The following is a 24182-nucleotide window of genomic DNA, read 5'->3' as shown; positions in this document are numbered from 1 at the left end:
GTTAATATCTATATTCATGAAATGTATATTCCACATAGTGTTGAAACAAACATAATTAAGAATTAAATGTAATATCATGAAATCTCTTTAAGAAGAATGTTGTGATCGAGAGGGTGAATCTCAGTGACCTTTTTGTGTGCACAGTTTGTGACAGATCATGCTTTTCATTTGCTGGGCCCATGGGAGACGAACCTCTACCAATTATTCTGCCTATATATCTGTGTACACCTTTCAATGCCGTGTATGTCATAAGGTCTGCAAATCTAACAGAAGCCTCTAAAGACATTTTAAGATTCACAAAGATCAGAACTTAGCTACAGCTTTTTTGATGGTCCAAATCAGATATACAATCTATGTGGGTGTCTTTTCAAAACATTTTCTGGTTTAAAAAAACCCACAGCAAATGCCATGATGGATCCAAGGTGTAGGTACAAGAGTTGGTCAGACTCTGCTTAAGGAATAGACAACCAATCATATATATATATATATATATATATATATATATATATATATATATATATATATATATAATTGAAACAGCTATAAGGGATAATTAATGATCGATTTGCTGTTGATAATAAACTCATGTATATGCATATGCGTGTATGTATATATATATATATATATATATATATATATATATATATATATGCACACATTATAATGTTGGTAGATGCAGTTCACGAAAATATGCGCCCAGTAATGGAAGCAAATAAACATTGGATAAATCAAACCTCTATCATCAGAGCAGAAGCGAAACCTTAGATTTCAGATCATGATGCAGAGAAGTTTAAAAGTGGAATCATGATCTGTAATCTAAGGTTTCGCTTCTACCCTGATGGCAGAGGCTTGATTTGTCCAATATTTATTTGCTTTCATTACTGGCTGCATTGTTTTTGCTGAACTGCATCTACCAACATTATGACGGATCTTCAAGACTCCGGAAACAGCTATTGGGCTTATATATGCACACACACACATATATATATATATGAAATGTGAATATATAAAAATCATAAAATGCTTTGGCAAGACAGGTGCCTAATGTGTTAAAATAGAATTGTGGGGGGGGGGGAAGGAAACATTCAGATTAAACACCAAACTAAAGATTTTGGAAGCAACTAAGAAATTAGTTACAAACTCTAACACATTTTAGACACCATGGTTCATGCTAGAGAAATCCAATTTCAGAAAATGTTCTTGAAATAACAGCCCATGTCTCTGGCAAGTTTGTTTCCATTTCTATGACTTTTATTGAGAGTTAAGAATCATAGAGGAACGAACATGGAGAGAAACAAACTCACCCAAATCATATACGCATACACAGATAAATACAAATAAATACATATGTATGCACACATACACACAGAAATTGGGTATAAAAATGTAATGGAATATAAGTTTAGAAAACAATATGATTTCTGATAAAAACTGTTAAGTATTTATTTAGAAGATATTAACTAGTAAGGAAAAATTTATAGAAGCAGATATTAACCATTTGTAGAAGAACATTAACTATTTGCTGAAGAATTGTGTAAAATACGCTTAGGTAAAAACATTGTAATAGAAACAAAACAAAACAAAACATAAAAACAATAAAATGTAGAAGTATAAAAATAGTAAAACATAAAACTTGAAAATATGTTTGGATCAGATCATGTGATTTTGATATGTTGGTAAAAGAGATAAAATATATTTCCAAAAAAACAAAGATAATACGAAGAAAATATTTTTTAATGGAATGTAGAAAACAAAACAAATTATTGTTTTTTTTAAAAAAAATATGCTTGAAAGTTTTAACCTACTTGAGAAAACCTCTATGTGGTCAGTTGACTTTCTAGAGTTAGCAGCCAAATCTCCTCAAATCATATCCTACCATCTTAAAAAGGGAAGGACACACTGATTAATGCAGTCTTAAGATGGAGAATGACACACCTGGAACAACCTTTGATTATAGGTCTGCTTGATCAGGGCTGACCTTGGGCTAAACAACAACAACAACAACAACGACAATAACAATAATAACAATAACAACAACTACAGTGGCTAGTTTATCGAAACATAAACAGACCTACATTAAATATGTGTATGTATGTATATGCATGTGTGCATATATAAGTATACATATCTGTACATATATACATACTTCTATATATATATATATATATATATATATATATATATATATATATATATATATATATATATATATATATATATATATATATATATATACATATATATATATATGTGTGTGTGTGTGTGATATATATCAGAAATTGCAAGGCACAAATTAATGCATTTCTCCATGTTCACATAAGTTATAAGAAACTCTTTTATCTATTTTAGAAACCCCTTATTAACATCCCTAAATACAAAACATTTAAATTCTGATGTTCCACATTCTACAGAAAATTATGTAAGACATTTTGCTGGAATTTAATGTAAGCCAAAATTTATGACTGAAATCAGAAACCAATATTTCAATGTGAAGTCGAAGACCTCTTCACCATAACCCTTGAATTTTTCAGCTTGATCATAAACCCATTAACTGCTATAGAATATCATAATATACGGTTCCTTTGATCATAACCTAGACATTAGCCAAATTCTTATATCCTTAACCCCTTCATGGAATCATTGATAAGTTATTGACCCTCCTTCCAACGAGAATATTTCTAAAATAAAATTTTAAAGTATAATTAATAATAAAAGAATTCTTATTTTTAAAACAATAATTCCTTTGCTATTTTTTTTTTGTGTCATCATCACTTTTTTAATAGGAAATATTTACAGAAATTTAATGAAAATACTTAACGAAATTGATAAAAAGCAATAAATATTCAATCATATTTTATTGATATAGTTGGAATATCTAATGTTTGGTGAATACTAGTTATTACATTGCTATTTGGCTGGAAATTAGTGAGATTTAGCCTTAAATTACCATATTCTTCCAAATTCATTTCACTAACAATTCAGTACACTTAATGCTCAAAATTGTTTATCCATCCCTTGGATATTCACACAGACCTCAATATTGGCCACTTTATCACTCCTTGCTTTAGACCAGTGGTTCCCAACCTTTTCATAGTGGTCCCCAACAGTGGGTCCCAACTCTTCTATTTAAATAAGTTTTCCCATGGACCCCTTTCTTATATGCTTATCCTTATGTATATATATATATATATGTAATTTTGAATTTAGTTCATGGACCTCCAGTACTAACTTTGCTGACCACCAGGGTTCTGTGGACCCCAGGTTGGGAGACCCCAGAGTTTCTGCTATAGACTCTGATGAAAATATTAATGATGCTTAAAATGACAATTATTTAAACAAAAATGTGTTCAATAAAGAATTATTATTATTGTTGTTGCTGTTATTGTTGTTGCTGTTATTGTTGTTGTTGTTATTATTATTATTATTATTATTATTATTATTATTATTATTATTATTATTTTTATTATCCTTTTGGGGATCGATAAAATGGTTATCAGTTGAGCACTGGGGGTCAGTATAATTGACTAGACCCTGCCCCACAATCGACTATACCCTGCCCTGCAAATTTCAGGCTCTGTGGCAATAGTAGAAAGTATTATTACTGTTTTTGAGGTGGTGAACTGGCAGGATCCCTAACAAGCTGGATAAAATGCTCAGCAGCATTTCGTTTGTCTCTATGTTCAACTTCTATTGAGACTGACTTTGCCTTTCATCCTTCAGTATTGATACAATGAGTCCCAGTTAAGCGCTGGGATTGATGTCATCAACTTGCCCCTCCCCTCAAAATTGCTGGCCTTCTGTCCAGATAAGAAAGGATTATTCTTATTCTTATTATAAGAGTTGTGAATTAGCAGAGTCATTAGAATGTCAGAAAAACTGCCTTTTGGCATTTGTCCCAACTCCTTGTGTTTTGTGTTCAATTCCTGTCGAAGCCAAATTTCATGCTCACAAAATACAATACCAGTTAAATACTGAGGTTTGCATCATTGATTATACATACACCCTCTGACCCTCAAAATTGCAGACCCTTGTTTAAATTGGAAACAACTATTATTTTATTTGTTTTCAGTATTTTAATAAATATATAACTGTGGCTACCATGGAAAAATCCTACTAGAATTGTCAGGAAGTTGGTACCAGACAAGAGATTTGACACATAATTATTGTAAGAATATCAGAAATGATGAACTTAATGTTTAATCAAAACAAAAAATATTCTTGAAGATTTTACATTTTTGAATGGCATCAGTAACTAGTTATTGGAGAAATCAAGAATGAAATATTTCATCATTTTATCAAAATGAAATACATTATCGGAAAATATTAGTGAAATAACCGCTTTAAAAACAGCTTCATTCATTGCACAATACAACATAATATCAATTATAGAATTTCCAAGAAACCAAATTAGTTGCTAAAGGTGGTAAGTATAAAGTTGATTGTTTACACAAATTCTGTTATTCACTCATTGAATAATGAATACAAATATGAACTAGTATCAACCAGTACAAAATTAGATTTTTCTGTTAAACTACATTTTAAACAATATATATTGAAATAGATAATCATGCATAAAATAAAGTCTACTGCTTTGGAAATGATGAAATATTTACAAAAATATTAAAATAAAACAATTTTAAGCATACTATAATCATATTGACATAAATTAACTTATAGTTTGTTGTTTATATAAATTCAAAATAGTAACAAGTTTCCCAGAAAACTCTAAATGTCTTATGTACTGTTCCTAATTAAAATATACATACATTCACCAGAAATATCATCATTTAGAAATAAATGTTAAATGATATCCTCATTTGATAATCATGTAATAATATCCTTATATACTGACCCTAACGATATCACGTCTGCTGATCATATATATCTTCATGTAATTAAGTTAAAATAAATTTCAAAGATGAATTTTTTCAAAAACAAAACACATTATCGATTATTTAAATAAAATGGTAAATCAATGACCACGACTAATTCTTCACAACATCACAAGATAAACACAAATTTATAAGCATATAAAACTTGGGTGAAAACTTTATAAAGGTCAATATATTTCTGGACAAACATTTTAATCTAGAACTATTATGAGTGATAACACTTCTAGTGTGAACTTGTCTTTCAAGAGTAAGCATTTAGACAACGTTACACATTTTACAATGATTTTACTGTAAGATTTGAAAATTTTCTGTCAAAACTAAGAGATTAGATTTATCTTAAAGACAATTTATCTGGACAAACATTTGTAAGACATCGAGAAAGACAACAAAAACAGGGAGGAAAATAAAACTAAAGCACTATCACAAATCAACCCTAACACAAGCTTATAAGCTGTCTAACAAAAAAAAAAAAATAATAATAATAAGCAGAAGCAAGCAAATGAAAGCAAAAACACACTCAAATGAATATGAAAATGACAAAATGACAATGAAGTGGGGATGGTGGTGGTAGTGGTGGTGGTGATGAGGATGATGATGATGATGATGATGGTGATGACTTAATTAAGGAGAATCTTATTAATCTTGCTCAAGAAATCAAATTATCACATTTAGATAGATCCAAAATACTTAACAGAGAACTTTAGAATTTTATCTGGCTGGTCATAATGTACAATAATAATAATAATAATAATAATGATAATAATAATAATAATAATAATAATAAGAAGAAGAAGAATAGTTTTGCCTAGGTATAAAAGATGGACTACAGCAAATATTCTACTCAATACCACAGATTTGCTTGTCAGCTGTTTGACCATAACCAGTTGAGCATGTCCCTTAGTAGCTGATGATATGTACCTGTGTCACTTTGATGGCAACCACTGCTCTCTCACGCAATAATAATGTGTCTGATTTAAGTACAAGACCTACAATTTCAGGGATTGGATGTTTTTCTTTGTTGACCCCAAAAGGAAAAGGCACAGTTAGCTTTGGCAGGACATGAACTTACATTGCCAAGAGTCAAGAGTATATATATTATATATATAATGAACCTAAATGGGGAAGTATGTGTGTGTGTCTTCATTTGAACTTGTATTCTGAGAAAGTTGCAAGAAGCAGTGGCGTTGTGATTTCTCCTGTCAACAGATCTTTCACTGAAGAGGAGTGAAATAAGAAATCCTTTACTTGAAAAACAGGTCAGTGTTAGTGATAGGAAGGGTATCTGCCTGTTAAAACAAAGCCTTAGTGATATATTCTTCTAAATCATGCTGGCATGGAAAAATGGAAGTAAAAACAAATGCAAAAAGGAACAAAACGTCCATGATGTTTTAGGCATGGAAATTCAAGTAGCTTTCCAAAAAGAACATCAGAGCACTTGAAACTAGAGAGAAAATTTGAGCCAAGCCATTGCAACATCTCATTAATAAATGGTGATGTATGATGATAATGATGATGTTAATGATGAAGAGGACGATGATGCTGATGATAATGTTAATGATGAGGATGATAATAGTGGCGGTGGTGGTTTGTTTGATAAGCAATGTGGATTTAATCTGAGGTATACAGATTTAAGCGCTGTGTGCAATACCTGGAATGTAACGGAAACAACTTTGAACTAGTTTATCAAGTCTTTATCTACTTAGATATGGCATACTAATGATAATAACGGTTATGATAATAATAATAATAATAATAATAATAATAATAATAATAATAATAATAATAGTAATAATAATAATAATAATAATGAATTAATTTAAAAGGAAAAACTGGTTGTTAAATTTATAGCCAAACTAGATGCAAACACTAAGAGGGGAGGGGAAAAAAACAGAAAAACTGGTTGTTGTTATTGCTAGCAATATATGTAAAACAAATAGAAAAAGTGTGATGTGGATAGGGGTGGGGATAGGGAATTAAAGGAAGAACCAGAAGCAACTGATAAAGATGCATAAGGTGCAGTCAGATCTCAAACAAAACACCCAGCAACCAAGCAGTGAGTCAACAACAATGCATACTTTTCCTTCTTTAGGACCATTGGCGACATTGGTGGCACGAACCGAGTTCTCTTTGAGGTTGGTAACGTTTGGAGTAGTAGTAGTAGAAGAAGTAGCTGGACTACCAGGAGTAGCAAAATTAGGAACATTCTTATCTGTAGTAGGAGTAAGAGGAGTGGTAGAAGTAGTGTTGGTAGGAGTAGATAAGTTGCTAGTATTGACTGTATTGGTGCTCGTATTGTTGTTGTTGGTGGTGGTGATGTTGGTTGTGTTTGGCACACCATTGTTGGCAGTGTTGTTCTCTGAGACAGTCGTGATGGTTGTCGTACAAGAATTTAACCCCAGGTCATTTTGATCTTCCATTGGTGCATACGAAACAAGTGAAGATGTTGCTGGTGATGGCAAATTGGAATGGTTTTTCCTGCCTGTAAACGTCCCAAGGTGCCTACCATTGCTGATAATGGAATCCCCTCCAGGGCTATGCAGAAGAGAGTCACCACCACCAATTTGATTCCGCTGGCAGAGATAACAAGGAAAAGGGTTCAGTAAAAATGGTACAAAAAATGAAAATAAATTATATGTTTATGTGTGTGTGAGAGAGAATGTGAGTGTGTGTGGGTATATGTGAGAGTGTGTGGGTGAGTTTATACATACATGTATGTAGGCAATCATGGTCGTATATTCAAAGAGATTTCATGAATGTGTTGTAAGTAAATGTATGATGTATATGGGCATCTGTGCATGTGTGTATATATATATATATATATATATATATATATATATATATACAAACACACACACACACATATATAGATATATATGTTAATTAAATCTGATCTTTTCTCATTTCTATTTCATTTAGCAATGCAAACAAAAAATTCAGAGTAGTGGTGAAGTCACATCACAGGTTGGAAAAAAAAATCACTAAACTTTACCACATAGATTGAGTACTATTGTCTCACATTTGTAAATCAAATCAAGCACACACACACACACACACACACACACACACACACACACACACACATAAGGATGAGTCAAAAATGAATGCCATTTTGTTTAGGACAGGTATAATTACCAACAGAGGAACAGGTATCATACATCAAAATGAAGCTTATTTTGAGTTTATTGTTTTCCTTTTGGCAAGAAATCGACCAGAGTGACACCTTGAGTATCCCAAAAGACAGTTGCCATGATTTTTCCAACTGACTTTTGTGTCTTTGAACTTTCTCAGTGGTGGTGACGTACAGTGACACCATTCCATTGACTGCCTCTTTGATTCTGGTTCATAATGATGAACCCATGTTTCATTACCAGTTACGAGCCTTCGAAAAAAGGTGTTGTCTCTTTGACTTGTAGTGAAGAAGTGGCTCAAAGAACAGTCAAGAGAATTTTACAGGGCAGGGATACATGTTCTCATTCGAAGGTGAAACATTGCTATTGAGAGAAACGGTGACTCTGTTGAGAAGTAGGGATGTGATCCACAGAGGACCAGCTTCATTTTGATGTATGATACATGTTCCTGTGTTGGTGATTATACCTGTCCTAAACAAAATGGCATTACTTTTTGACTCACCCTTGTACATATACACACACATAACATGTATGTACATATATAGGCACACATAATTTCAGATATGAGAGTAGCATTTTTTGATAGAAAATTTACAGGTAATTATGATTTTAATTATCATTGGGGTTGCAATGTTTTTCATTCAGAATTAAAATTAATTAACATGAAAAGAATTGCCAAATGAAAAGACTGAAATGAAATTTCTGCCTAGTTTTTCCATTACATCATCCTGTTATGCTCCTCAGAAATCATGAAATTTTATTGGTTTGTTATTTTGTTTCTATTATAGAAAACGAAGCATTGGAGGAAAATTGAAATAAATATAAGATATATATATATATATATATATATGTATATATATATATATATATATATATATATATATATATATATATATATATATATATATATATATATATATATATATATATATATAGAGAGAGAGAGAGAGAGAGAGAGAGAGAGAGAGAGAGATTATATATGTACATGTATGTGTATGTGCATATGTGTGTGTGTGTGTGTGTATATATATATGTATATATAATTAATATATGTGTGTATTTATTTATTTATGTATGTATGTGCATGTGTGTGGTGTGTGTGCATCAGTGTATGATAGAAAATATATGATGAAATGATTCACTATTCTCTAATTATTTCACTTGGCAAACGTCATGCATAACTGAATCTCATAAGAGAAACAGAAAGAATGGTAATACGGGAAGAATGAAATTCCAAGAATTGTGAATCTGTAAATAACCCAATAATATGCCTAAGTATAATATATATATATATATATATATATATATATATATATATATATATATATATATATATGTATATATGTATATATGTATATATATATATATATATATGTATGGATACGTACAAACATGTATACACACACATACGTGTATATATACATATACGTATAGATATATGTATATATGTATGTATATATATATGTGTATATATGTGTTCATGTGTGTGCATATATATATATATATATATATATATACATGCATTCATGTGTATATATCTATGTGCGCTTATGCATATCTGTGTATGTGGGTAGGGGTATATTTTCCATTCTAATATATAAAGATAATTCAAATCAATTTAAAGTTCTGTCAATTTGGAATTATAGCAATAGCTATTCCATTTTAAAAATCATAAAGGCAAATCAAAGGTAATTTGGGTATATTTAAAACAATAAAATACCCTAAAACTAAACTTGTTTTTATTGTTGTTGCCACTTAAATTTGGATTATATTAATTTCAAATTTAGTGCTATTGGAACTTTATTGAATTTTCAAAATACTGAAAGAATTGGTTAAATTACTCCAAGAGAATGACAATCAGATACATAATGTAAATTATCTTTTGAATTTGTCACTGATAATGTATTTCCTGAAGGCGAAACATTTACATAGGTCATATTTTGTTATTATTTGGGAAGAATTAGAGAGCAATTTAAACTCATGTTTCTTATATATATATATAATCATACATATATAATATATATAATGTACACATATATAATATATATAATGTACACATATATATCATATCTATAATATATCTGTATATACAATATATAATATATGTTATATATGTATATACATATATGTATTATAGAGTATAATAGATGTGTATATATGATATATATACAATATGTATGTATATATATATATGTGTATATATATATATATATATATATATATATATATATATATATATATATATATATATATATATATATTTAAAAGCAAAGATAGTTATACAGACACTTGCATACACGTATGTATTATATATATGTGTGTGTGTATATATATATATATATATATATATATATATATATATATATATATATATATATATATATATACATATATATATATAAGACACATACCAGTTACATAAGCTTTACTTAAGCATTTCCACTTGTGATGTTGTAATAATAATATTTGCAATATCTTAAGTGGAATTGGCATCAAACTATGTATTTAGACACCATTACAATTCTTAGAATGCTCACTATTCTACCTACAGATCCCAGAATATGCCTATTCCAATTTTGGATATAAACTTCCAACATTACCAGATAAGAAATCCTTCATTTATTCAATATTTTTCTAAAATTCCTTTAGGAATTTCCTAAAACTGACTTTGTAACTTCTAAGTTATACATAGAAAATTGGCAATGCCAGATCTTGGATGTATCTAGAATATTCCTGACAACAGATACAAGAGAAATAAACTTCCTCAAACTTTTTATCTACTAAATACCAGAATAGCACAAAGTGGTACCATATTATTGACACTAGTAACCAAGCATAACCATATCAAGTACGAGATGAAGTTAATAAAAAAATTATGAAAAATACACGTAATTTGCATGTGTGTACATATATATGCTCATCTATATATATATATATATATATATATATATATATATATATATATATGTCTCTCTCTCTCTCTCTCTCTCTCTTTCTCTCTCTCTCTCTCTCTCTCTCTCTATATATATATATATATACACATCACACACATGCACATAATCTCTGCTAAGAAAAAATCCTTCGTTTCTTATCAGAAAAAGGCCTTTATCTCTGTTCATATTATGTTAGTATTTGTATAAATATCTATGTATTTGTGTAATTATAAAATGAGTTGATCAAGGTCAACCAAAAGAAAGGAACTAGTAATTATGAAACCTTATCAAAGTTAGTAAAAACGATGATTTAGTGATGATAAAATAAGATGCAACTTTTTGCTAGTTTTTATATCATTTTAATTATAAAATTTCATTACTTTTAGAAGAACTAGAAGTTCTGTGAAAAGAGATGGTATTCGTTTTTGATTGGATGAAATATTGGCTCTCCACTGGTTATGACAATGAGTGTTGCAGGCAATCCGATCAATGGAACAGCCTGTTTGTGAAACTGACGAGCAAATGGCTGAGTACTCCACAGACACATGTACCTTTAACATAGTTCTGAGGGAGATTCAGTATGACACAGAATGTGACAAGGTTGGCCCCTTGAATTACAGGTACAACCCATTTCTGCCAGCTGAGTGGACTGGAACAATGTGAAATAAAGTGTCCTTGCTCAAGGACACAATCTGCTACCAGAAATCGAACACATGACCTTACAGTCGTGAGCTGAACACCCTAACCACTGAACCATGTGCCTTCATTTGATTGGATTACAAAAGACGATAATGGCATCAAATAACCATCAGTAATTTGCTTAATGATATCAGAGGAGAATATTCTGGAAATATCAAGATTTTATGTTTTGTTATTTAATTTATTTTTCTTAGAAATTTCTTCAATGGTTAGTTAAAATTTGAACAAAAGATGTTAAATATTAAAGAAAACCATCGAAGATAGGATAAGCATTTGAGAAGACACCAATAAGTTGTTTAAAATAAATCAACTTAAATATAAGATCTGAATGAATAATAAGTGCTTAAAATAAATCAACTGTGAATAATGAGTGATAAGGTGAAGTACATGAATATCAGAATATATATCATCATTTCATAGAACAAAGTATAACAGAATATATAACCCAAACAATATAAATAAGTGGTGAGAAAAAGACTGCTAATTTATGTTTGGTAGAGTAGTATGTGCTGGGTGAAAAAGTTTAGATTAGATTTTATCATGGAATTTAAATCTTGATACCATTGTTGATATATGAAAGAATTTACTAAAGTTTTCACATCAGTTTCTTTAAATGAAATGTTAAGTAAAAAAACTTAAAAGTCATTAACCCTTTTGTTATCATATTTCTGTTGAGATGCTCTGCGTTTCTCTCAATTGATTTTAAATATAACAAAGGATTTAGTAAAATAACTTAGTTATCATTCAGCTAGTGTTAGGAACATAAATTGTGACTAAGGTTTGGTGGAAGATTTTAATTCAGAACTTATCAAAACAAAACATTTGTAGTACAGAGCCAGAGGCAGTTTCAGCTGGGTTGGTATCAAAAGGGTTAATGTAACTGTAAATTTTACTTCAGCATCAACGAAGAAAGTAGATGATGGGATGGCAGGGTATAAATAAGATAAAATAGCTACAGAAACTCACTGGTATTCATTAGATGAGCTAAAAGTTGGAACCGAACCCTAATAAACAGCTTCAATTTTTGAAAATGAACTAACTGAAAAGTATTAGCCTTTCAATAGAGTGAATAATTTTCTATATTTGAATATTAACATTAATAGATTAGTAGCCATTCTGCTACAAAAACTGTGGTAATGTGAATATAAACATAATAAGATTTAAATAGGTTTTGTTAACATTTAGTAAAACTAATAAATTTTTAAGCTCAGTTATAGTAATAGGTACAAAAAATTAATGTCCATTTTTACAGGCAAAAAAGCCCTTTCACTCAGAACAGTCATTGACATTTTAGACATTCTACTATCTACATATGCTTCAACTATAATTTTCATGCATGTGATACCAGAAAACACCATCTATTCAAAACAGTACATAAATTTACCATTTATAAATGGCACCCAATATCGATTTTTATTAAATGTGAAATCCATAGAAAAACTGCATTTTTTTTTTGTCGTTTTCATTTAATATAAAGTAATTCACCTCTATTGACTTGGATGTTTGATAATGTCCCACATTATAAAAATCTCTTTTCCCTGATGTCATCTTTCAAACATTTTAACAAACATCTTCTGTCCAGCCATTTTGTTACAATATTTCTGCCTTTATTTTAAGCAATTTTGAAAATAATAAAGAATTTAGTAAAATATATTTGTCATTATTACGCTGCTGTTTGAAATTTAAATCAACATGAAATTTTTGTGGAAGGCGTTAATTTAGATCACTGCAAAAGAAGGAATTTATATCATAGAACTAGGAATAGTTTCTGGTGAGTTGGTATCAAAATGGTTAAACCTATATCCTTTTAGAACCATTCATATATTTAAGCTAGGCATTGACATGATGTAGATGAAATGAAATGTTAGTTAGTTTACATTTACTCCATAAGGAGCATAGGGCCAGATTCCTGGTTTCTCTGGCATATGTCTGCCTCTCTGAATGGGATGCTAGCTCATTGCAGAGTTTACTCACTTTTACCAGCTGAATGGATTGGAGCGACCTGAAATGAAGTGTCTTGCTCAAGAACACAATATATTACCCAGTTCAGGAATTGAAATCACAACCTTACGATCATGAGTGCAACACACTAAACCATGTAACTCCACTGAAATGAAATGTTTGCCAGAATTAATTTTGTAAATAGCATCCCAAACCTCTGATCCACAAGTGTCCTGTAATACATTTATTTTTAGATTAGTAACAAAAATGACAATATGAATCATATGAGACATGGCTTAGAGTATTTAATTTAGTTTTACTTAATCTTGAGCTGGATTAAACTATCATCACATTACAATGACTAAGATGAATCCTAATACTGCATAAACATGCACCAATAATACTGTAGCAGAGTTAAGCCTATTGACTATATTTCTTCCTTAACTATATTTCATGTCTAAGAAAAGATACCACATAATATCATTCTATTTTGCTGCAATAAACAGATAATAGCGTATATGATTGCTTGATCTATTTTTGCGTCGAATTATAAATATTATCAATAAATATTATGTGCATCTGGCACATTTCGATATTTGAGTAATTCTGTGCAGACAGCATCTGCATTCTAAAGTAATAAAAGACTACATTGAATTATCTAAATAAGATTCACTTATTAAGCTATCTCTTAACTTTCTAAAAGCTTTTTGCGTAATCCTGTTAAATACTTTTAAAATCTATCTCGATCAGTAGATCTTTTCAGACGTATTGATTCTACGATATTTACCAATTAAATAAACCATAACTGTTCAGGTTAATGGTCTTAGGCTGTTATTAAGGATCAGTGTCACTTAAATAGGGAATAATGTTGACCAGAGTGTATACACACACACACACACACACACACACACACACACACACACGTGAAATGTGCATGTATGTAAGTATATATATGCATGTGTGTGTATGTGTATATATATATATGTGTGTGTGTGTGTATTTATATATATATATATATATATATATATATATATATATATATATATATATATATATATATATATACACGTACATATATATATACATATATAAATGTATATACACACACCGTTATATGAGCATTGGATCTACTTTTCAGAACCATCCCTCTTAATAATCCATTTTAACTAAAGTCTTCCAATATATACTAAGTGATTCAAAATGTCAAGTCATTCAGTATGGTCTAATAAAAACGGAGATGTGAATTTGTTAATCAATCTCACACTAATCAGAATGACTTAAATCGATCTTTCACTAATTGGAGTGACTTAAACACTGTGTAATTAATTTATAATTATAATCGTATATTTCATTTAAAGAAAATTCCTCTAAAATCACATGTGAGAGTATTTAAAGCTAATTTATTTCATAAACTTATTCTAAAGTGACAAATTCACAAAATTAGCACTTTCAAGAAAGTATTATGTTATTGTAGAAAACTAATTAATAAAATTGTCCTAAATTTCGATTAAATTACTTTGCTGAATTATCAAGTTCAAAATAAAACAATCATTGGCTGTCAATTTATAAGCTCTTCTTTTACATATCCAACAGTAATATGACATCCACAATGACATCAAACTCCAAGAAATTCTCTATCAATTTTGCTGTATTTTCTTTCCTTTTGCCAATTCCACAGCACACTGTCTTAATGCCAAGCCCTAGAAATTAACAGTTTTCAAAATAGTGAATTCCTCAACATCTTTCTGGCTCATGTATTCCAGCAAATTAGTAACCTTAGATATTTCATAGATATTTCATAGAAATTACACTACGCCTTTAAACAACTATTTACTTTATGAAAGCCAACACATGACATTAGATGTGTATATGTTTTCCCTATTCACTCTATGGGAATATAAAAGAAACAGCAGAAAACAAGCATACACCTATAAATAACTTTGTCTTTCCAATAATGTGATTATTAATCATTACTCCATTCATCATGTTTTATTGACATTTCTATTAATAATTGCAATTTAAAATATTCTTATTTTCAAATCTTTTATTCATATTTTTATTCTTTATATATCATCAAAATATTTCTCTCTCTTTCACAAATAAAATCTATTTTAAATCTTACCAAAATAACATGCACTAAACATGGATTTGTTTACTTTAGAATTCCATGTTCTGTTCCATCTTAGGTTTCTTAGTTTATTTCAAAGGTGGTAAAATACCAGAATTGAAAGAACATTGAACAAAATGCCATGCAATATTTTTTTCAAGTTTAAATTCTGCTGCAACCACGTTTGCCTTTTATCCTTCCGGGATCATGACAATTGTTCTGCGAGTGCCCAGATAGGCATGAAACTTGTCAATATCTAACCAAAAATAAGACATTTTTGTGAAATAAGATGACAATACGAGACCTCCTTTGTATTCTATGATGAGAAAGTTCCATGTGAAGCCCATAGCACTTGTAAGAAAATGACCAAGGATTGTCCAATCACTTGATGATGCAGTAAGGAAAACGATTATGAAAAATACAGAAATTACTGGTAAATGACTTCCTTCTGTAATACCATTGTGGATAGTTATAACTCTAATGTTGATTGTTCATTATTTTCACCATACACAAATGAACACTTGCACATACATACATATACACACACACTTACACACACACTCTCTCTATCTCTCTCACACACACACTCAGAGTAACTCCTATAAACATATGTATGGGCCACTGTAAAATAAAATTAGATGTTTCAGTCTAGATTCATTTATCATAAAGAAAAAAATAACAAAAAAGTAGTACAAAAGAAATTTAAATATAGATATGTAACAGTGAATATTATTTGTATCATATGTTATTAATAATCAGCAATATTCATTAACAATTACAATGGCAAAAAAAAAACAATAACATTAAGTGTAAAAAAAAAAAAAAAAAAAGCAAACAAAAATCACTATTTGGTCTCACAAAGCTGATTAGCTTTCATTATGGTCTTAGAAAGATTATTAGCGTTAATGGAGTAAGTGAACTGAAGATTTAAAAAGAATTAACACAATAGTGAATGAAACCTTGAAATAAAGTTTAAAAAGTGGGACAGAAAGACACTCTCACTGATGATAGCTGTTAGATGCAGGAATACATCAATTAGTGAAAATGACAAATATTCATTATCAAAGGAGTACTTGTATTAATATGGTGAATCATTGACACAAAAATGAAATATTTTCACGTTAGTGTGTTTACAATCTGTAGATATGGAATGAGTACTCCATTAGTGAAGTAAGTGAAACAGTAGATACAAAACAAAGGAAAATACTATCATAGTGTCAAGTGGATCTGTGTTTCTACATCAAGAGCTGTATTTTGATCAAAACTGATAAATTAATAAATATAATGTTGACTGCATGTGATGAAAAAATATATATATTAAACCCTCAGTTTAATTAAATCTAATTAAGCTGATCCTTGTAAAAAAATTTTTTTGTTTCAAAGCAGGATTTGACCTAAAAGGAAATTTACAGGTCAAGATATACACATATATATATATAAAATATAATATAATATGTATAATATTCTAACTTTAAGCTAAGATTCGTTAGCTATTTTTCAATGATATTATAAACTATTTGCTGAAAAATGAAACTGAAAGTAATGGTTTTGTTAAACATCAAAATTTAATTATTATTATTGTTGTTATCATTTTTTGTTAAAAATGTTAATCATTTCATTTTCTCCTTGATAACTAAAAAAAAAGATAGAAAGAAAGAAGACATTGGTAGTAGATGAAATTTCTTTGGTAAATTTGTATGACATATTTTACAAGAAAAAACTAAGAAGATACAATGCAACACAATGCATTCCACTAAAGTTATTAACTGAGAAGTTAAATGATAATCACGCTAGTATATCAAGAAGATTAGATTAAGGGTTTAACATGGTTCAATGAGGTATAGAGAGTGAAACTACATATGTTTTCATGCAATTTTCTTACCCAGGTCTCAGGGGGCTGATGTAAGAAGAAGGGAGAAAAAAAGAGAAATTATGAGAAATGGAATAATAATAATAGTTATATCCTGTTATAAATATAAGACCTGATTCAAATTATTATTATTATCATTATTATTATTATTATTATTATTATTATTATTATTATTATTATTATTATTATTATTATTATTATTATTATTATTATTATTATTATTATTATTATTATTATTATTATTATTATTATTATTATCATCGTCAATAATTTTTAAAAATTTCCATTTAAATGTGTTATATTTTTTATTATTTTAAAATAATAGTCTTAGTGTATAAAAGACATGTTATTCACTCAATTGTGAATTAACTCGAAATATAAGAAATTCTAAATCATACGCAGACCAAGAATAAATTTATTTAAATTGGTTTTAAAAGATTAATGTGAAACACCTAATTTTTATTTTTTTATTTCCTATTTGCTTCTATTTTTTAATTTTTTCTTGGCAAGCTATCAAATAACTTTTCGGTGTTTCTTTTGACAGATTTCACAGCTAAAACATAGTTTATCAATAAATTTTTGCTTTTAACATTCAACTAAATGTTGTTGTTATTGTTGTTGTTTTTTTAGCCCTGAGTTAGCTCTTACTGAACAATCATTGGTTTTTTTTTTAGCTTTGACCTTCCAACCCTTACTTTTAGTCATAATACATTTAAGATGAGATTTTGTTCTTGTCTATTGTATCCTTGCTCCTTAAGACCATAGACTGTCATTTTAGACAGATTTAGCTGCTAGTTCTAGCACGTTGAGTAATCAGTTGCTGCTCCTTTGTTAGATTGAAATCAACTTTGGCTCATACTCTGAGCTAAAAGCTTGCTTTTGAGGTAAAATTGAAGATTAATAGTTAACAAAAAATATATATATAAAATATAATAAAAATTAAGAATAAAAACGAAAGAAAACAAGACATTTTAATGAGTTTTGTTATATGAAAAATTGTCAAAAAATTTTATTTATTATTTGTTTTTATGTTTGTTTTATTTGTTTTAAATATTATTTAACCTATTTCTTTCAATACAGAAATTAAAACACTAAATTGAAGATAATAACGAAGAAGAAAATAATTTCTTACATAAGCAGAGAGCCAGAAATTTAGAGGAAAGTGGGGGTAGAGTCAATGGTATCGACCTTTGTCTGCAACTGGTACTTATTCTATTGACCGTGGGGCAATAAAGGGCTAAGTCAATCTAAACTCAATGCCACCCTTTAACATTTAAATAGACCACAGCCAGCCTACATATTCTACCAGTTTTATGGTCAAACTGGCCAGTGAAATCTTCAGCCTTGTGAGGGTACTGATGACATGCAAAATAACTCATCTTAGCAGTCAACATTTTATAATTAGTAGTATGAAACATATATGTGATGTCTTGCAAACAACTCGCACATGCAAGTGCTACCAGTCGAGAACTCTGCATACCGGAAGCCAGCAAGTATATAGGGTCATCAGGAGAGAATGCGCGCCGTTTCGGGGCCTACCTCTCGACGGCATCAATGCACACCGCACCCCCTCACTGATATGAGGCCCCACTTGCTAGATCAACTGGTTATTAAAAACAAAGCTCAATAGTTCTCTAGCCATCGCTCATCGTCTCTTTTTAACCAAATCCAGTGGTTAGCCTTCTCCACTGTAGTTTGGATATCACTCATGGTGGTATTTACCTTACGATGAGTTAGGCCTAACGATAACAGCAGTCGTCTCACACTGTGTCCTACAAACCCTCTACATCCAACTTCGAATGGAAAACGCTCCGCTTTCCAGCCTGCGTCTTCACATTTCTCGAGGAGGTTTACATAACGGTCAATCTTTCATAACTATGATCCTGGTATGGTATATTAAGAAATGTTGGAGCTTGAAGACAGCACCTCTGAACCTCTATAATAGAAAGTTTCCTGAACCTGGGCTGCTGTCTATTAAAGTGGGGGAAGATTTAATTTTATTACTGCATCTACTTGTTTCTTTTAACCTGTAATAGGCAACTAATTTTAAATGCTACATATAACTTGTATGGTAATTGAAATTGAGGATTAGTTCCTTTGAACATTTCTTGAACAATTAATTTATTAAATCCTTTGGGTTATCATTTATGAATATATAATTATGGCTTTTAAATAGTTTGGAAGAATCATTGTGCATATGGAAGCAGTAAATATCAGCTTAGAAATGAAATGTAATGCTAACTTGAATCAACATCATCCTCAAACCCTCAACACCACCACCACCACCACCACCATCATAATCATCATCAGCAGCAGCAGCATCACCAACACACACAACTGCCACTATCGCTGTCACTATCAACAACACCACTACTACCATCACTGTCAATACACTATCCCTACTACCATCTTTGTTGCCATTATTTAATCAAGCCTCTTTTTCATACCGACATAATTTAGACAGAAATGCCTGATATATATATATATATATATATATATATATACATACCTACATACAGATTCTTGAATAAAGAATATCAATAGTACAAAAGCAGATCCTTGCGCAGAAGAGAAATATGCTACTCCTCGTGAATATTTAACAAAGCTATTTACCTAAGATATTTGATCTCTAATGATTCTGTATTTAGAGAGAGACTAATTAAAAATGCATTGTTAAATAGTCATATTTGTATATCAATCCTAAATAAATGAGATAACATGTATGCAATAAATAGATAAATAAATGTTTTAGCCCTAACTTCAAGCAAATATGATTTGGTAGATTGTGTCATATTTTTGATAAGGGTTTTAGGTGCATCTGTAGTTGGGAGCAGACTGAAATACTTCCGTGGCCCTCCCATCTTTGGCGCAAAGGAACATTAAGATTGTGACAAATTGTGGGAGAATAGATTGCATTAGTATTTCCCGGGTGTTAATTTTCATCTGAATAGGCAGGAGAAATCTGAAACGAAGTGCCTTGCCCAAGGATACAAGTGTACTGCCTGGTCTAGGACTTGAACCCATGACCTTATGAGTGTGTTTCTAACACTTTAACCACTTGTCCACATGCTTTCACAGTAACATTTATACCAAATGTGTATAAGCACAGAACATGCTTTAAATGGGTTGTCCTTCCATTTTCAGTAACTATTGAAATTTAAGATACCTACAGCCCTCCCTGTAGTAAACCTTTGGACATAAACCCGTCTTTTCCCTTTGTTAAATTTGAAGATACTACTTTTAGTCTTCTCTGTAGTAAACATGTAGATATGATCCCATACTTTCCCTTTGTAATATATAGTTGAATTATGGGAGATACAGTTGTACTTTCATATCAATATATTTTATAATGCTTATTAATTATGCAAATTATATTGGCCAAAAGGTTATTATTCATAACTTATTTTCTACATGTAAGAATCTTTATCAGCAAATTCAGCAAGCTGGGTCAGAATACATACAAGCTGAAGAGATATAATATACTGAAACATACCCGTAATTGTCTCCCCTTGCTTGCTAACAAAAATCAGATTTTTCTCTATGTCAGTGATTCCCCACTTTTTCTGTTGCGAGTTGCTAACAGTTTCCACATGGGTTTAGATTCATTTTTTTTTAAACTAAAATTTAAATTTCAATTAAGATTCTTTTTTTTGCTTTTTCGCATATGACATTTTTGCATACATCATCTCTTTTAACTACATTGTTACCATTATTGTAGCAAGAACGAAGGTAATGGCAACCGCCTGTAATGGTAACAGACACAGAACTTTCCATTTAATTTCATTTCATAAAATCAATCATGCTACATTATCATCGCAGATCAATTTCTTTCTTTTCTTGTTTACCATAAATTTCTCTTATTTTATTGTATAACTCCATCTTCTTTTGATCATTATAGCAACTGTTCTGGATTTTTCACTTCCCTTTTACTTTGCTAAAATTACCTTTGTGTTCCCTCTTCAAGCTTTAATATCATGAATTAATTTTATACATTGTTTCTTATGATATGCAAAAATTCATGTAATTTTGCCATCAACTGTCTATTTTTTCTTTGGATCTCTCAGCACACTTTCACTTATATATATATATATATATATATATATATATATATATATGTATGTATGTATGTATATTGGTTGTTTTTTTTTTAACCGTTCTCTGCAGCAGACATATTTATTCTATTGTTTAGTCAAATGGGTTTGAAGTGATTTTTCGCTGAAGCATGAATGCAATTGCATACAATTTGTGCCTAACATAAAGCTGCAATCACAATATAATTTTTCCATTCATATTGGGAAATGTGCAAGCTTCTTCAAAATAGATATTTTTATAGGTAAATATCAGGAGTGTATATTCTATGCATATTATTCTATGCTACACACACATGCACTCATACACAGAGACACACAAATGCACCAAACCAGGTTAATTTTCTTTATGTTAGTTCTGTTCTTGCTGCATCATGTTATAATCTGGTCATAATTTGTTTTCAAATCTAATATTACACATTGAGAAACAAAGATTAAGTCATGTTGAAACTGTATTATGTAGAGAACTATTCTATACAACATTGATATCTACATAAGTGGTGTGTTTAATGCATAGAAATAGTCTAAAGTTTGCATGTTTATAATTATAACAGAGTAATAGAGGGTTCAGTACAGTTTCCCTGCCTGTGACAGTAATCACCATACAACATTGATATTTATATAAGGGATGTATATTGTGGGTAATGATAATAATGATGATAATAATGATAATTCTTTCTTATAGAGGCACAAAGCCTAAAATTTGGTAAGAGAGGGATAGTTGATTACTTTGACTCCAATCAAGTAGCTCTGTTTTCATTAAGCCTAAATGATAAAAGGTAAAGCTAACCCCTGCAGGATTTGAACCCCTAATGTAAATACTGGTGAATAATAATAATAATAATAATAATAATAATAATAATAATAATAATAATAATAATAATAATAAAAATAATAATAATAAAAATAATAGTAATAATAATAATAATAATAATAATAATAATAATAAATAGTAATAATGATAATTTTGGTTGATACAATTTGTCAATGATGATTCAATATCTCAAAAGATGGAGCTGTAGATGTTTCAAACCAATTGACAATAAGCTAATATTTCTTTAGCAAGGAATGCAATTAACTTAGTTCTGGTGAATATGAAATGTTCCTTTGGAATAGCAGATATGCTTCATTGTTTGGGAGACATAACTGATGCTAACATGTGCGAGGGTTTTTTAATGAATGGTACTTGAGAAAATATTAACTTTTCTGAATATTAAGAAATTTTTCTTGATGTAAGTGGTACCCTATATGATAGAAAATGGTAATTGCATGTAGACTTCTCAGAATATGAAAGATTAAAAAGAAAAAAAAGTTTAAAAAAAAGAAAAAGAAAATGAATATATTCTCAATGTATAATGGATAAGTTCTAAGTTGATATCTGTTCATTCAGACATAAATGGCTAAATATAAGGCCGAGAATTTGATGAGAGATTAACTGAGATGATGACAAACGATAAAGCTGAGAGAGACAGATTCATAGAAATACTCAACGTAGAGATGAATATAAATATGTATGCTAAATAGGAAGAAATATAAATAATACACAAAAATAACTGAAGGAAAATACCAGGGAGTGAACTAAATAAGGGTATATAGTAGAAATATTACATGTGGATTATTTAAGAGCTGATGGAAATCAACACTGAAATAGTTATGCTGCTGTTTAATAGAAGAATATATACATATCCATTCTTTCCATCATACTGTAACTCCTCTCACCCTCACCCTTTCACACCAATAACTCCTTTCTCTCCCACCCCATATCATACTGTAACATCTCCCAATGCCCCACTTAAAGATGTGTCATTCTCTCTCTTATTCTAAGGTGGTAAGCTGGCAGAAACATTAGCACACTGGGTAAAATACTTAGCGATATTTCGTCTGTCTTTATGTTCTGAATTCAAATTCTATCGAGGCCGACTTTGCCTTTCATCCTTTTGGGGGTCGATAAATTAAGTACTAGTTGCTTACTGGGGTCGATCTAATCGACTGTCCCCCTCCCCCAAAATTTCGGGCCTTGTGCCTAGAGTAGAAAAGAATACATATATTAGCTTTAAGGTGGCGAGTTGGCAGAAATGTTAGCATGCTGGGCGAAATGCTTAGCAATATTTTGTCTGCCTTTACATTCTGAGTTCAAATTCCACTGAGGTCGACTTTGCTTTTCATCCTTTCATGGTCGATAAATTAAGTATCAGTTGCATACTGGGGTTGATCTAATTAACTGACCCCCTACCCCCAAATTTTGGGCCTTGTGCTTAGAGTAGAAAAGATTCACTCTTTTATTCTATCTTTCAATGGTGGAGGCTTTTTTCACAGTAAGTTACGAGGTGACCTTATGAATGCTGTTGGCATTAAAAAAAGTAACACACTCAGTGTACTATATAAAGTGGTTTGCCATCTGAGCAGAGGTACCAAAGGGTTTTAGAAAACTCTTTAGTCTTGCTGGGGACTAGACAGCTTCTATAGTGCAGGTGCCACTAAAAAAATATATCAGTTACACTCTGTGAAGCGGTTGGTATCAGGA

The 24182-nt window shown here is 30.2% G+C and overlaps 1 protein-coding gene across 50 annotated transcripts in view; it reads right to left on the bottom strand.

The window, feature by feature from the left end:
• The window catches only part of LOC106872422 (protocadherin gamma-A3), a 430239-nt gene that overhangs the window by 80537 nt on the left and 325520 nt on the right, over positions 1-24182 (bottom strand). For 33 of the 50 annotated variants that reach the window (XR_016243938.1, XR_016243939.1, XR_016243950.1 and 30 more), the window contains one exon: positions 6968-7462. The exons of the other annotated variants lie outside the window; for them this stretch is intronic. Coding sequence is in view for 17 of the 33 variants with exons in the window: in XM_089361392.1 (XP_089217518.1) it covers positions 6968-7462 (495 nt within the window). In the remaining 16 variants the exon portion in view is untranslated. The remainder of the gene's footprint in view (positions 1-6967; positions 7463-24182) is intronic. 50 annotated transcript variants of the gene reach the window in all.

The sequence above is a fragment of the Octopus bimaculoides genome, chromosome 13 (genome assembly GCF_046866305.1).
Source record: "Octopus bimaculoides isolate indiv1 chromosome 13, ASM4686630v1, whole genome shotgun sequence".
Classification (NCBI taxonomy): Eukaryota; Metazoa; Mollusca; class Cephalopoda; order Octopoda; family Octopodidae; genus Octopus; species Octopus bimaculoides.
The sequence above is the reverse complement of the archived record's forward strand: the minus strand, read 5'-3'. Positions and strand labels throughout refer to the sequence as shown.